Genomic DNA, 17,203 nt, shown 5'->3' on the forward strand with positions numbered 1-17,203 from the left:
ATATAACCCCTATCCTATTGGGCCTCCACTGGCTACCCATCCACTTCAGAATAATCTACAAGGCCATCCTCACCATATACAAAAACATCCATCAACTAGCCCCAATTGACCTTCATTTCCCCCTCCGATTACACACTTCAACAAGACCGACAAGAGATGCTTACAAAGGATCACTTCAAGTACCCCCAGCCAAAACTACCAGACACATTACGCTAAGAAATCGGGCCTTCTCCACAGCCGGTCCTACCTTATGGAACTCCATCCCCCCAGATCTTAGAATGGAACCCAGCCTCTCAACCTTCAAGAAAAGACTCAAGACCTGGCTGTTCATGCAGGCTTTTCCTAACTCCAATATTATTTAACTCCTAACAATCAACATACATCACCATCAATATCACTATTAGCTACCTCTTACAATGTAATTATATGTAATTAGCTGGTTTTCCTTTCCTTTTTCCTTCTCACTCCAAGTTCTATTTTTCCTTGTTACATGTAACTGCTTTTCCGCACTATTGTTCAAGTTTAAGTTTATTTTGCACTCCTGTTTCATGTGAACCAGCATGATGGGACTTTTGTCTTGAATGTTGGTATATAAAAAACTTAAATAAAATAAATAAATAAGTGGTTTCAGATTTTTTAGCACTTGAAGTTTGAAATAACATTCTTTAGTTGTGTTGATAACGAAGGATTTAAGGTTGAATTGATTGTCGAGACGCACCCTTAAGTCTCTGACGGAAGGGGAGTGGTTAATAGATAATTTTGTGAATTGTGTTGCACTTTGGGAGTTGATGAGAGTATGGTTTTCGTCTGGCGAGATGATGAGGATTTCTGTTTTATTTGAATTGAGTATGAGGTTAAGGCTGGATAGCAGAGTATTGATAGATTGTAAGCAATTGTTCCAATGTGCCCAAGTTTTTTGCAGTGATTCTGTGATGGGAAGGAGTATCTGAATGTCATCAGCGAAAATATAATGTTTTAGCTTGAGGCTGGAGAGTAGGTGGCAGAGTGGAAGCAGGTAAATATTAAATAGCGTAGGGGAGAGGGATGATCCTTGTGGTACTCCTCGGATTGATTTAATAGGATGCGATTCTTCGTTATTGATCTTGACTTTGTAGAATCTATTCTCCAGGAACGATTGAAACCAGCTATGAGCTTCTCCTTGAATTCCTATATTGGATAGCTGCTCGAGAAGGATGGCATGATTGACTGTGTCGAATGCGGCGGATAGGTTGAGAAGAGCAAGAAGGTATGGTTGTTTTCTTTCAAGATTGAGGAGGATGGTGTCCGATAACGATGCAAGTAATGCTTCTGTGTTTTGCGATTTCCTGAAGCCGAACTTTTGTGATTTTTTTTTTTTTTTTTTGAGATGCGGCGACCAAAATTGTACACAGTATTCAAGGTGCAGTCTCACCATGGAGCGATACAGAGGCATTATGACATTTTCCGTTTTATTCACCATTCCCTTTCTAATAATTCCCAACATTCTGTTTGCTTTTTTGACTGACGCATGCATATGTGCACAGATGCTGCCTCAAGCGTATAAGTAGGGGGTATTTTTGTAGATATGCGCGCCAACACAATTACCTGTTTCTCCAATTCATTTCCAGTTCATCCCAGTAAAGGAAAGGAATACCTAAACTCCCCAGCTAACTTGCTTCCCTTTAACCCTGTTAGCCCCAACCCTTAAAACCTTGTTGACTACCCTTTTTTTTTTTTTAACTTCACAACTTACATAGCAGAAATAAAGTTATGTAGTAGGGGACCCTGGCGCACACGTGCGCATAAAGACTTACGCACAGGCTTCATGGTACAGACCTGGCCCGCCCATGTCCCACTCAGATCACACCCACCCCCACCCCTTTTTCTGAAAATATTTTGCGCGCAGACCGGGAGATATACACACATGGTTTTTAGAAAACGCATGGCATCTACCAGGCCGCGTCACGAGCATATCTCCCAGCTTTGGCACACATAGGGCTTTTAAAATCAACTAGTATTTTATTCCAGGCCATTATATAAGTGCAGTACCTTAATTAGAGGATTTTGATGCACTGGTACTGATGGCCCTGTGCAATTATTTACCAAGCAGCACCAGCCCACGGAAAGCTAATACTACTGCTTTAAAACATAAAGCCATTAGATACCCAGGTCAGAAAACAAAAGTATAGAGTTTTCTAAGTACTACGTACATTTCTGACTCCTGCTACTGGAGGCAGGAGTGTGGGCCCATGCCGCTGAGGAGGCAGAGGAGGATGCTGAGAAGAGCTCACTGTTGTTAGTCTATCTGCAAATGTAAAGAAAATACAAGGATGAGTAGGACTAGGATTCACATCCCTCTTCAGTAACAAACAGCTAACGGCTTCAGGACTGACATATAGAAAGTGCAATTCAGGTTTTCAACATCTTGACTTCTACTCCAGCAACTCCTCCCCCGTCCCTTCTCCAGGATTACCAAACAGGTGGTACAATTCTCTATTCTCATCACAATCTGGGTACATTGATAACCTTCACATCCCCTGCCCTCCCTCCCCCTGCACCCATTTTCACCTAACCCACATCACAAACCCTGTAGTACTATTGTGTTCTATGGTGATCAGTGATCACATTTATTTAAATTTCTGCATCAGGTCCTAGTGGCAGGAGGGGAGGGGCTGGAGTAGGGAGCAGAGTAGTTCTTCTCTGCCCTGTGCTGTCTGTTCTTGATCTCTGCAGATTGCTGTCTGGGAAGGTAAGGGCTGGACAGAGGAGGAAGCAGAGGGCTGTTCCCTGCAGGGTACTGGCCAAGAGTTGGGACACTAGACTTGTATGCCAGGACCTGAGACAGCACCAGAATTTATTAATTGTCCATATTATTAATCATTCTATAGCCTATAAATGTAAGCTATTATTATTAATATCATTATCAGGCTAAAATCTAGCTGGGTCGTACGTTATCTGGCTATTTAAGCAAGCATACCACAAAGAGAATCGAGAGTAGAACCCAGGGAAGTGTTAGTCGCAGTCAGGCAAACTCCCACACACCCACACACCCATTTCTTCTTAAAGTGTGTCTTCTCTCCTACATTCTAAATTCTTCTTTTTACCTTATACAACAAAAAACTAGAGTTAAACAACACAAATCTTATAACAGAGTTAAAAAATTGGACATGACTTATAACACTCACCAAATAGTATTTACTATGATATTATGTTACAGTATTTTTGATGGCACCTGTTTGAGTTAGAATTCTAAACCCTTTATACAACATAGTTTTTGTGCCTTTTTGTGAACCATTGTGATGGCGCCCGCTTAACGACGGTATAGAAAAGATTTTAATTAAATAAACAAATAAATAAATAAATAACTTTAGATCTGCTTCTGAACACGTCTGAATTTAGCTGGATAACTTATCCAGCTAACTTTAAACATTCATGTATGGTACCATCAGTGGGTTTAGGCTAGCCAGAGAACAGATACAGGCTGGACTCTGGCTGTTCTCTCATAAATTTCTTTATTAATAACCAGAAAACAAACAGAAGCAGTTCTGCTTATCTTCACAGCAATATAACTCACAGTTCAGAAGTATTAGTCTTCCCTAGGCTTCCTTCTCTTCCCTGGAGCTTCCTCTGTTCTCCGTTGGCCTAGCTTCTTATCCCCTTGTAAGGAGAACACCCTCAGAGCAGAACTCCCTTCCTGTCTTTGGCTTACAGTGGTCCCAGGCTTTTAAGGAGGGTCTAACATACACATTTTCTCATCAGGTATATTCAGCAGCATGGAAACACCACTGAATAAACTGGCTATGTTAGTCGGATAAGTCTTATCCGGCTAACCTCAGTAGCCAACTATGGGCCTCATTTTCTAAAGTATTGCAGGCCTGCGATACTTTAGGTAATGAGGGGCGGGGGGGCCGAAACGGGGGGCGGTACTGTGCTAGCCGGCAGCGATCGCACCGCCACGGTGCGATCGCTGCCAGTTTCACACCCAATAGTGCCACCATAGAAGGTGTAGCTATTGGGCGCGAAATAGGACGTGAAAAGGCTCTTACCTTTTCGTTGTCCGAGGCGTCTTCACGGAGTCGGCCCCGGTGACGCCCCGACTCCTCCTCTTCCTGGGCCGACTCCGCCCCCATCTTGGTATCGCGTGCGATCCGTCTGGAAAATGACCCCCTATATCTGGCTATTGACCTCTTTGGGGGTCTATTTTTAGCCGCTGTGTGGCTTAGCTAGTTATCCGGATAACTGTTCCACCCAGAAACACCTCCCTCCCAACTCCTTAATGCCTCCGATATGTGTGGCTAAATACTAGCTGCAAAATTTGATTTGTGGCTAAATCACAATGAAATTTCCTGAATCTAAATTTGAGAAAAGTGACAGGGGGAGGTTGAGGAGAGAGCAAAACACACCACTGGAGCTTTTCCCGTGCTGTGACATGACACCAGCGGGTAAGAGCATTGTTCTCCTATGCTTCCTACTAGTGGTAGGAAGGTTGGGATGGGAGAGCAATATTCCATGACTGAACCCTGCAGTCAATTGCAGGGGCAGGCCTACTATGGGATTTCAAGACACTATGTGGTTACCTCAGTTCTCCTCCCCTAAGGATGACCCTGCATTTGAGTAGAAACACCTTTCTAGAATAAAAGCACTGATGATACTCAGAATATTTTTGTATTGCTCCATGGTGTGACTGCACACAGAGTACTGTATGCAATTCTGGTCGCCGCATCTCAAAAACTTATGGCAGAACTAGAAAAGACACTGAGAATGGCAACCAAAATGATAAAGGGGGTGGAATGGCTTCCTTATGAGGAAAAGCTAAAGATGATAGGCTCTTTGTTGCGTCCGTCGGTCGCAGACGACTACGACCACTCTGCCTTACCTCTTTTCTTCCCTTTTCCTCCTCCTTGGGCAAGATGGCTGCCTCCGGTGCCAAGGGTCTCGGCATCTCCAGCTCAACATGGGCGTCCCAGTCCGCCATGCTCATTCCCATGGCCTCCTAGGGCGCGTGTGCGCACATCTCCTACGCTCAAATACACGTCATGGTGGGAACCTCTGGGACGTCCCCACCGCATGACGTCAATACCTCCTAGTATTTATGCCTCTGCAACACTACCACCTTTGAGTTAGCAAAGACTCGGGTTTAGCTACTCTGACCACTCTAAGCTGCATGCTTAAGACGCTGCTCTACAATCCAGGGCCTCGCTCTGTTAAGCTCTAGGCACCCGCTCCTTGGGGGTCTCGCTTCTATCCACCTTCGTGGCCTCTACTAACTAGAAAACCGCTCCTCAGGGGTTTCTCTCTCTTTATTCATTTCAGGATCTCCAGACTATCAGGTACTCGGTACTCGAGGGCCTACCAGTCTGTGTATCCTGGACCACGGACCTTCGGTCCCAACATCTCATTACCAGGAAGACACCCGCACTCCTGTGAGTACCTCTACGATCCGGTGCTCCAACTCCACCCACCAGGCTCGGCGTTACCCGCACTGCGGGCTCCCACCTATCTTGAACATCAGGGTGAGATTCTTCATCTGAGACTGTTGAACGTATTGGCACCTTGCGGTCCTCAGTGCCTTATCTTCCTGCTTCACACAACTATCTACAGCAGTACAATAAAGCCTTCCATTCATTCCGTGTCTGCTATCTGAATTTAGCCTATCGCTGTGGTTCCCCATGGGGCCCCTCCCCATGGGAGGAGTCATCTCCACAGCGACCAAGGGTCCACAGTGCCACAAACACAACACTCTTCAGTACACTAAAACAGTTTCTCCAGGCATATGTTAACTCCAGACAGTGGTCTGAGTTGCTTCCCTAAGCCGAATTTGCGTTAAATTCACACCAGTCTGCTTCAACCGGATCTTCACCTTTCCAGATCGTCTACAGATGACAACCCTTGCCTCCTCTTCCTATGCCTTTGTCAGTGTTGTCTCCTGCAGCACAGGCTTCGGCACAAGAACTGCAACAACTCTGGGAGCATATCAGAGAACTTCTCCAAAAGGCTGGACAAAAGGCTAAAAGGTTTTATGACACTCATCATCGAGCAGCTCCACAGTTGCAACCTGGAGGCAAGGTGTGGCTCAGCACCCACTTCATCTGCTTAAAACTGCCTTCCACTCGATTTGCACCCAGATACATTGGACCATTTCCAGTATTTCGTCGTCTGGGCCCAGTCACTTACAGCCTTCAGCTACCCTCTTCACTTAGAATCCACAAACCCTTCCACATCTCTCTGTTAAAGCCACTCATCCTCTCAGAATTCTCAGAAAAGACATGAACCTCAACCACTTTCAGCAGAAGAGGACATCACTTATCAGGTCAAGAATATACTGGATGTAAGAAAACATGGAAGGTGCTGGGAGAAATCAGGGAAGCAAACCAGTTTGGCAGGTCAATAATAATAGGAGATTTCAATTACCCCAATATTGACTGGATAAATGTAACATCTGGACTTACTAGAGTCATAACGTTCCTGGATGTAATAAATAATTGCTTCATGGAGCAATTGGTTCAGGAACCAACAAGAAAGGGAGCTATTTTAGATGTAATTCTTAGGGGAACGCAAGATTTGGTGAGAGAGGTAATGGTGGTGGGGCCACTTCGCAACAGTGATCATCACATGATCAAATTTAAACTAATAACTGGAAGAGGGAAAATAAGTAAATCTGCAGCTCTAACACTAAATTTTAAAAAGGGAAACTTTGATAAAATGAGGAAAATAGTTAGAAAAAAACTGAAATGTGCAGCTGCAAAGGTTAAAAGTGTTCAACAGGCTTGGACATTGTTTAAAAATACAGTCCTAGAGGTACAGTCCATATGTATTCTGCGCATTAAGAAAGGTGGAAGGAAGGCAAAACAATTACCGTCATGGTTAAAAGGTGAGGTGAAAGAGGCTATTTTAGCCAAAAAAACATCCTTCAAAAATTGGAAGAAGGATCCATCTGAAGAAAATAGGATAAAACATAAGCATTGGTAAGTTAAGTGTAAAACATTGATAAGACAGGCGAAGAGAGAATTTGAAATGAAGTTGGCCATAAAGGCAAAAACTCATAAAAACGTTTTAAAATATGTCCAAAGCAAGAAACCTGTGAGGGAGTCGGTTGGACCATTAGATGATCGAGGGGTTAGAGGCACTTAGAGAAGATAAGGCCATCGCGGAAAGACTAAATGAATTCTTTGCCTCCATGTTTACTAATGAGGATGTTGGGGAGATACCAGTTCCGGAAATGGTTTTCAGGGGAGATGAGTCAGACGAACTAAACGAAATCACTGTGAACCTGGAAGATGTAGTAGGCCAGATTGACAAACTAAAGAGTAGCAAATCACCTGGCCCGGATGGTATGCATCCTAGGGTTCTGAAGGAACTCAAAAATGAAATTTCTTATCTATTAGTTAAAATTTGTAACCTATCATTAAAATCATCCATTGTACCTGAAGACTGGAGGGTGGCCAATGTAACCCCAATATTTAAAAAAGGCTCCAGGGGTGATCCGGGTAACTAAAGACCAGTGAGCCTGACTTCAGTGCCAGGAAAAATAATGGAAACTATTCTCAAGATCAAAATCGTAGCACATATAGAAAGACATGATTTAATGGAACACAGTAAACATGGATTTACCCAAGGGAAGTCTTGCCTAACAAATCTGCTTCATTTTTTTGAAGGGGTTAATAAACATGTGGATAAAGGTGAACCGGTAGATGTAGTGTATTTGGATTTTCAGAAGGCGTTTGATAAAGTCCCTCATGAGAGGCTTCTACGAAAACTAAAAAGTCATGGGATAGGAGGCGATGTCCTTTTGTAGATTACAAACTGGTTAAAAGACAGGAAACAGAGAGTAGGATTAAATGGTCAATTTTCTCAGTGGAAAAGGGTAAACAGTGGAGTGCCTCAGGGATCTGTACTTGGACCAGTGCATTTCAATATATATATAAATGATGTGGAAAGGAATGCGACGAGTGAGGTTATCAAATTTGCGGATGATACAAAATTATTCAGAGTAGTTAAATCACAAGCAGACTATGATACATTACAGGAGGACCTTGCAAGACTGGAAGATTGGGCATCCAAATGGCAGATGAAATTTAATGTGGACAAGTGCAAATTATTGCATATAGGGAAAAATAACCCTTGCTGTAGTTACACGATGTTAGGTTCCATATTAGGAGCTACCACCCAGGAAAAAGATCTAGGCATCATAGTGGATAATACTTTAAACTCTTCAGCTCAGTGTGCTGCAGCAGTCAAAAAAGCAAATAGAATGTTAGGAATTATTAGGAAGGGAATGGTTAATAGAATGGAAAATGTCATAATGCCTCTATATCGCTCCATGGTGAGACCGCACCTTGAATACTGTGTACAATTCTGGTCGCCACATCTCAAAAAAGATATAGTTGTGATAGAGAAGGTACAGAGAAGGGCAACCAAAATGATAAAGGGGATGGAACAGCTCCCCTATGAGTAAAGGCTGAAGAGGTTAGGGCTGTTCAGCTTGGAGAAGAGACGGCTGAGGGGGGATATGATAGAGGTCTTTAAGATCATGAGATGTCTTGAACGAGTAGATGTGACTCGGTTATTTACACTTTCGAATAATAGAAGGACTAGGGGGCATTCCATGAGGTTAGCAAGTAGCACATTTAAAACTAATCGGAGAAAATTCTTTTTCACTCAACTCACAATAAAGCTCTGGAATTTGTTGCCAGAGGATGTGGTTAGTGCAGTTAGTGTAGCTGGGTTCAAAAAAGGTTTGGATAAGTTCTTGGAGGAGAAGTCCATTAATGGCTATTAATCAAGTTTACTTAGGGAATAGCAACTGCTATTAATTGCATCAGTAACATGGGATCTTCTTAGTGTTTGGGTAATTGCTAGGTTCTTGTGGCCTGGTTTTGGCCTCTGTTGGAAACAGGATGCTGGGCTTGATGGACCCTTGGTCTGACCCAGCATGGCAATTTCTTATGTTCTTATGTTCTTAAGGATACAGTCCTGAGGAGAATAGTTGGGAACCTGCAAGCAACATCCTCAACAAGGAGTTCATCAGGCAATTCCACATTTCTCATCCTAGGAAACCAAAACCCCCTGGGAGGGGCCCTAAGAAGGTGGGTACTGTTACACCCATCGGTCGCAGATGGCTGTGACCACTAATGCCCACCTCTGCCTTCTTATTTCCTGGAGGAGTGGCAGCCTCCGCCAACCACAGCTGACCACCCTGGCATTCCCAGGATGGCGTGGGTGCTGCCAACCACCATCTTGAGTCAGGAATTACCTAGTCGCGTGCGCATGGGCCATCTTTGTACACGTCATGGCGGGAACCTCAGGGGCGTCTCCTCTGGATGACATCATCTACCTGCTGTAGTTAAGCTGGCTGGCCCTATGCTTCTAGAAGTTAGCAAGTTCCCTCGTTGCTGAATTCTTCTCCATTCTTGGACTTCCGGTACCAGACTCTGCACTTGGCGTGAGACGCTGCGGGTACCCACTCCTTGGGGGCCCTTTCTCATCTCCGGCTATCCTCTCCTCGGAGGGCCTTCTGCCTTGGACTTCTTCAATCCCGCTCCCCGGGATCTATCCTGGATCTACTGTGAGTACTGTTCTGCTACGAATTTCATCTATACCCAACCTCCTTGTGGGATCTTCTTCGGTGTACCCCATGCCTCAGGCTGCTACCGTTTCATCCCCAGTAGGAGTCACTCCGGTATACCCTGTGCTGCAGGTCCTTACTACACCATCATTACAGGATTCCCTCGGGGTCCCTGCACCTCAAACTACCATCTCTTCACTGCTACATATACATGTCTTCGGCATACCCTCTCTTCGGGCCAGTACCGAAGTTACACGTCTGAGCTACAGCTTCACTACAGAAAGACTTTCTGGCTTACCCCGCTCTGCGGGCTACTACCGGATCTTCTCATTGGAGATATCAGCATAGGGGTATCCCTCTCTGCTCTGAACTGTACTTCTGCACCTCCCGCTCCACGGGCTGTGCTTTTCTTCTTTATTAATAAAGACTCTGTTCCACAGCTATGTCTGATACCACTGAGACCACGCCTACAGATGGTGAGGCTCACAGGGTTCTGCCCTGTGGGCGGAGACATCTCATCTCTCACCTCGGCCCAGGATTCACATTCTTACAAAATTATAACACTTAGTACTTGTGACTGAATTGGCCACTTTTGGAAACAGGATAGTGGGTTTGATGATCCCTTGGTCTGACCCAATATGACAGTTCTTATGTTCTTGTTAATGTATTTTAAAAGTAAGCGTGTTCTTCTACAATGTTCATATTTTTGGCTGCATGTAGAAGACATATTTACATTAGGGAAGGAAAATAATGGGCCGGATTTTAAAAAGGTTACGCACGTAACCAATCTTACGCGCGCCGGGCCTATTTTAAAAAGGCCCGGCGACATGTGTAAAGCCCCGGGACACATGTAAGTCCTGGGAATTGTAAAAAGGGGCGGGGAGGGGGTGGGGCGGGGCAATCCGGGGTGGGGAGAGGGTGGGGGTCAGGCTCCCAGCACAGTGTCCATATTTGCCACCGTGACGGGGATCGCAACAAAACTAAGGAAAAAAAAAGGTAGGGGGAAAGGGCGGGGGAGTTAGGGGAAGGTGGGGGGTAGGAAAGTTCCCTCTGAGGCCCCTCCGATTTCAGAGTGGCCTGGGAGGGAACGGGGGAAGGCAGCACGGTTCGGAGTGGACTCGGCACACCAAGGTGCACAATTGTGCACCCCCTTGCTCACACCAACCCCAGATTTGATAACAGGCACGCGCTGGGTAGCGCACACATGTACGCCCGCGCCCAACCTTTTAAAATCTACCCCAATGTGTGTAGATTGCATTTTCAACGGCGTGTGTGTTATTTTTCACGGACAAAGTTCCTGCACATAAAAAAGATATAAATGGCTGTAGCTATTTTGTACCCATTCATAGTGAAAATACATATAGGGGTAGATTTTCAAAGGGGAATGCGCGTAGGATACGCGCGTACCCCCCCCGAAAACCTACCCCAAACCCCCCCTGCGCGCGCCGAGCCTATTTTGCATAGGCTCGGCAGCGCGCGCAAGTCCCGGAACGCGTGTAAGTCCCGGGGCTTGCATGGAGGGGCGTGTTGGGGGGGCGTGCCGGGAGTGACGCGGCGTTTTGGGGGAGTGTTGCGAGTGACGCGGCGTTTTGGGAGCGGCGCCGCGGGCATGGTTTTGGCCCAGGGGCGTTCCGGGGGTGTGGCCGTGGCCTCCGGACCAGCCCTCGGGACCGGAACATAGAGCAGGGCAGCCGGCCGGCGCGCGCAAAGTTACGCCTGCTTCCAGCAGGCGTAACTTTGCCGACAAAGGTAGGGGGGGGGGGTTTAGATAGAGCTCGGGGGTGGGTTAGGTAAGGGAAGGGAAGGTGCGGGGGGGTGGAAGGAAGGTTCCCTCCGAGGCCGGCTGCGCGGCTCGGCACGCGCAGGCTGCCGATTTTGGGCAGCCTTGCGCGCGCCAACCCTGGATTTTAATGGATACGCGTGGCTACACGCGTATCTATTAAAATCCCGTGTACTCTTGTTCGCGCTTGGTGCGCGAACAAAAGTACGCGTGTGCGCAGATTTATAAAATCTGCCTCATACTGTATATTTTTTTGAAACATGAAAATTATTCATGTATAAAGTAACTTCAGACTTTGTCCCCATATAAACAGTTTGAAAACTGCCCCCCACAGTGCATTCTATGATCCATATACAGTATTGCTAATTGGCCTCTGCTCTTCCTCCAGGGATATGCAACAAAGGCTAGAGGACAATGAAACCATTGTGTAGGTATTACCTATGTATCCGGAGTTGCTGGGAATGGATGCAGAAAAGATAACATTAGAATGTGCTTCTTCATTGTTGGTAGGAGGAGGTTCATAGTCCAGGTTATCACTTCCATCTTCCACTGGAACCTCCGTGGGCGATTCATAGTCACCTTCATCTTCCTCAAAATCCTGGTCTTCAGTAGGGCTTTCATAATCATCATCTTCTTCCTAATACAATTCAAGCAAAAAGCAGAGTACAGAAGTACTAAGTACATAGCCACTTTTCCAGAAGATGTTTTATCAACAGACCAAAATTCCTAAAAATCATTAAATCATCCATTAAATCATGTCTTTCTATATGCTTTACAATTTTGTTCTTGAGAATAGTTTCCACTATTTTTCCCGGCACTGAACTCAGGCTCACTGGTCTATAGTTACCCGGATTGCCCCTTGAGCCTTTTTTAAATATTGGGGTTACATTGGCCACCCTCCAGTCTTCAGGTACAATGGATGATTTTAATCATAGGTTACAAATTTTAACTAATTGATCAGAAATTTCATTTTTGAGATCCTTCAGAACCCTAGGATGCATACCATCCGGTCCAGGTGACTTGCTACTCTTTAGTTTGTCAATCTGGCCTACTACATCTTCCAGGTTCACAGTGATTTCGTTCAGTTCGTCTGACTCATCACCCCTGAAAACCATCTCCGGAACTGGTATCTCACCAACATCCTCATTAGTAAACACGGAGGCAAAGAATTCATTTAGTCTTTCTGCAATGGCCTTATCTTCCCTAAGAGCCCCTTTAACCCCTCTGTCATCTAATGGTCCAACCGACTCCCTCACAGGTTTCTTGCTTTGGATATATTTCAAAATGTTTTTGAGTTTTTGCCTCTATGGCCAATTTCATTTCAAATTCTCTCTTCGCCTGTCTTATCAATGTTTTACACTTAGCTTGACAATGCTTATGTTTTATCCTATTTTCTTCAGATGGATCCTTCTTCCAATTTTTGAAGGATTTTTTTAACCATGACGGTAATCGTTTTGCCTTCCTTCCACCTTTCTTAATGCGCGGAATACATATGGACTGCGCCTCTAGGATTGTATTTTTAAACAATGTCCATACCTGTTGAACACTTTTAACCTTTGCAGCTGCACCTTTCAGTTTTTTTCTATTTTTCTCATTTTATCAAAGTTTCCCTTTTTAAAATTTAGTGTTAGAGCTGCAGATTTACTTATTGTCCCCCTTCCAGTTATTAGTTTAAATTTGATCATGTTATGATCACTGTTGCCTAGTGGCCCCACCACCGTTACTTCTCTCACCAAATCTTGTGTTCCACTAAGAATTAAATCTAAAATAGCTCCCTCTCTTGTTGGTTCCTGAACCAATTGCTCCAGAAGCAATCATTTATTACATCCAGGAACTTTATGTCTCTAGCAAGTCCTGATGTTACATTTACCCAGTCAATATTGGGGTAATTGAAATCTGACATCCAGACGAAAAGTGCAGATATAGGAATTCAATCCCAAATGACTTTAAATCCAGTTCTTAAAGTACATAAATTATTTGTTTTGAAATACGGCAACTCCACTGACTTATAAAACAACACACACACATACTATTCAATACACGAATAAGGTTATTTGTTATTTGGTTAAATATTATTGTTACTTTCAATGTTCCTTGTAATAATGTTCAATGGTTGATTGTTATTGTTCAATGTTCTATGTAAAAAAAACCCCGGTCTAACCTCCCAGACCAGGGCAACCTTTTTGTTACTTGTAAACCGGATTGATTTGTATTGCATACAGGAATTCCGGTATATAAAAATTAAAAATAAATAAAATAAATAAATAAATAAAAAAACAAGCATCTTACAGGCGTCCCCCGACACGGTCCCGTGTTTCGCCTCGGGCTGCATCGGGAGGGAACACAGACTTTTGAAAAGGTAAGCTGGCTGTAGAGTAAGTTCACATATGACAGGGAACTGGATTTAAAGTCATTTGGGATTGAATTCCTATATCTGCACTTTTCGTCTGGATGTCATTGGTTTAAGTGCAGCAGTGCTCTGTTGTGTTTTTGGTAATTGAAATCTCCCATTATTATTGCACTGCTAAATTGGTTTGTTTCCCTGATTTCTCTTAGCATTTCATCATCTGTCTGACCATTTTGTCCAGGTGGACGGTAGTATACTCCTATCACTATACTCTTACTCAACACACATGGGATTTCTACCCATATAGATTCTACTGAGCATTTAGTCTCTTGTATGATCTTTATCCTGTTGGACTCTATACCCTCCCGGACATAAAGTGCCACACCCCCACCAAGTTGATCCTCCCTATCCTTGTGATATAATTTGTACCCTGATATAGCACTGTCCCATTGGTTATCCTCCTTCCACCAAGTCTCTGTGATGCCAATTATGTCAATCTCATCATTTGCTGCTATACACTCTAACTCTCCCATCTTACTACTTAGACTTCTGGCATTGGCATACAGACATTTCAAAGTGTGTTTTTTGCTTGTTTTAACAACCTGCTTTTCAGTTGTTTGGGATAATTCGGAAATCATTAGCTTTGGTGATTTTTTACATATAGGTTTATGAACTATGTTTGCATTTAATGGAACCTCTCTCTCTTGGGATACCCTAACTCTCCTGTTTCATTAGTATCCTTCAAGGATACATTTCTCCGAACCATGCACTGCTGAGTGACTGTCGGCTTTCCCCCTTGTTCTAGTTTAAAAGCTGCTCTATCTCCTTTTTGAAAGTTAATGCCAGCAGCTTGGTTCCACTCTGGTTAAGGTGGAGCCCATCCTTTCGGAAAAGTCTCCCCTTTCCCCAAACGTTTCCCCAGTTCCTTACAAAGCTGAATCCCTCTTCCCTGCACCATCGTCTCATCCACATATTGAAACTCTGGAGCTCTGCCTGCCTCTGGGGACCTGCACGTGGAACAGGAAGCAGCTGATTGTTTTAAAGGACAAGCAGACAAATTTAAACCAAGGGCTTAGTTTAAGTACTTTGAATCTATGCCTCAAAGTACCTTCATGAAAATTCACACCTCGGCTCATACCAGCTAAAGCTACTACCCACACTGAAGGTACAAAATGTGTTCCATATCTCCCTGCTGAAACCATTAATCTTCTCCTGGCCATCACAACAACTATTGAAAGCTGAAGAAACGTCTGAGACTGACACCGAGTTTGAAATATAAGACATTTTAGACTCCAGGAGAGTTTGAAAAACTTTGGGCCAGAGGAAAATTCTTGGTACTCCTTAGCTAATCTTCAGGCATCTCAAATGATAAGAGTTTTATCAGCGCTTCCCCCAGAAAACAAGGCCTAGAAGCTAGGGGAGGGGGATTAATAGGGGCATACTGTTATGATTGGCCAGTTGCGAGAAAGCCCCATGACCAGCTGCACACACCTCCTCTCCAATGCAGAACTGCCAAAGACACCATTAACCTTGTTTTGCAGCTCAGATGCCGCCAGCATCTCCTCCTCCTCCTCTACTGCGTCGCATCATCCCTTAGGTGCACCGCCTCATAAGGGCTCCGCGGCAGTAAAGACCAGCTCCATTGCTGCCCGACACCTTCATGCGCCTGAGTATTTAAACCCTGTACTTCACCTCAACTATGGGTCTCCTGCCATATAGCAGGGATGTTGATTCTGCGTTCCAGTTTCCGTGCCTTGTCTCTCCAGCCTGCCTTGCCTCATCATGTCCTGCCTGCACTGCCTTGACTTTCCAGCCTGTCTCATATCATCCAGTCTTCCTTGTCTCATCAGTCCTCCGTACTTTGCTCCTGCCTACCCCTTGGACTGAATACTTGGATCTGACCTCTACCTGGACCTCAACTATTCTTGTCTGCTGCTTGCCCTGACCCAGCCTGACCCAAGACTCTCTATCTCGCCATATCCTGAGGGACTCTCACCTAAGTCCTGCTGTCCTCTGGAACCTAAGGGTTCAACCTGTGGGGAAAGGGGCTGGTATAGGTGAAGCTCTAGTCCAGTCCCATCCCAGGTTCATCTGCCAGCTGTCTGTGTGGGCCTGGGGGGTTCACTCTCTAGGCTGTGCCAACTGCACCACAGCCAGGGGTCCTCATCCCTTACATCGTCTAAGTAGCGGTAAAGATGCTACTTAACTAGATAAGTAAAATATAGCCAGATAAGTGTGCATATCTTTACTTCCAATTTTAAAGGGATACACAAGTACATTTTACATGCATAATTTAGATGCATTTATCCTCATGAGTCGGCTTTAACACGCATAGTTTGTGGGATTTTCTAATATGCATGCAACAATGAAATAACCAATTTCACTAATTTGTTTACCAGTTTTCTCAGTCCATTTGCCGCTCATGAAGACTCTCTTGCCTCCTTCCATCCCCATACACACAAACACTTTAATGTACAGGTTCACAATCTTAGCCGAAAGACCAAGAAAGGACTGTCCTTAGCTCATGGCTCAGAGCTTTCATTTGATCTTAGAAAAAAATGAGGCCTTTAAATATTATCATAGTCTACAAAGACCCCAACTATTTAAATGAAAAACTGTAAGAATAATACTTACAAATGAAGACCACCCATCATCATCTTGTTTGAATTCTGATAGAGAAAAAATGACATTATCATTCAGAGTGAAAGAGCTGCACAGCTCACAGCCAGCCATACTTCAGACACAGGTAGGATATATTGGACAGTAGTCATAGAGATGAGATGGGAAGGGGAAGCAGTGTGCTGTATGTACTCTGTCCTTATCCTCCTTGACTTGTCTGCTGCTTTTGATACTGTTGATCACCTCCTACTCCTTGATATTCTGTCCTTGCTTGGATTTCAAGACTGTCCTGTCTTGGTTCTCTTCTTACCTCTTCCATTGTAATTTTAGGTGGTGATTCCTTCCTTGTCTTGCTAGATCTCCCTGCTGCCTTTGACACAGTCGACCACCAACTTCTGATTCAATGCTTACACAACATCAGCCTTGAAGGTACCACCCGAAACTGGTTTTAATCCTTTCTTTCTAACAGAATCCAGACTGTCACTTGGGCCAATAAACCCTCAAAACCTCAATCTTTTACTTGTTTCCCCCCAAGGCTCACTCCTCTCCCCATTTCTTTTTAACATTTACATCAATCCCATATGAGACCTCATTCAGGCCTTCAACATAGTCAGAAAATAGTGAGGTATGCAAAGTTCAAAAGAGTATGTATTCCTACACTGGAAATGAGAAAATCACAATAATCCTATATTCATAGTCAAGCAGTCCAAATGATATCAATCTGTCTCGACTAGACTACACTAGCTACCGTTGGGGAGCAGGATCAAATTCAAACCCTTTGTCGTCAAATGCATAACAGGTTCCAGAATATCTCTTACATCTCCTTTTCCCTTATATCGCCTCCTTTTTATCTCCTTCTCCTCTCCCCAAGAGAGATATCAGATCTTCCCAACTGGCTCTACTTTCCTGCACC

The 17,203-nt window shown here is 44.3% G+C and overlaps 1 protein-coding gene across 2 annotated transcripts in view; it reads right to left on the reverse strand.

The window, feature by feature from the left end:
• The window catches only part of LCP2 (lymphocyte cytosolic protein 2), a 326,171-nt gene that overhangs the window by 185,063 nt on the left and 123,905 nt on the right, over positions 1–17,203 (reverse strand). For both annotated transcript variants that reach the window (XM_029583581.1, XM_029583580.1), the window contains exons 6-8: positions 16,306–16,340; positions 11,763–11,961; positions 2,190–2,284 (exon numbers count right to left, since the gene is read on the reverse strand). In XM_029583581.1, coding sequence (XP_029439441.1) covers positions 2,190–2,284; positions 11,763–11,961; positions 16,306–16,340 — 329 coding nt within the window. The remainder of the gene's footprint in view (positions 1–2,189; positions 2,285–11,762; positions 11,962–16,305; positions 16,341–17,203) is intronic.

Source organism: Rhinatrema bivittatum, chromosome 18 (assembly GCF_901001135.1).
Source record: "Rhinatrema bivittatum chromosome 18, aRhiBiv1.1, whole genome shotgun sequence".
NCBI classification, from domain to species: domain Eukaryota; kingdom Metazoa; phylum Chordata; class Amphibia; order Gymnophiona; family Rhinatrematidae; genus Rhinatrema; species Rhinatrema bivittatum.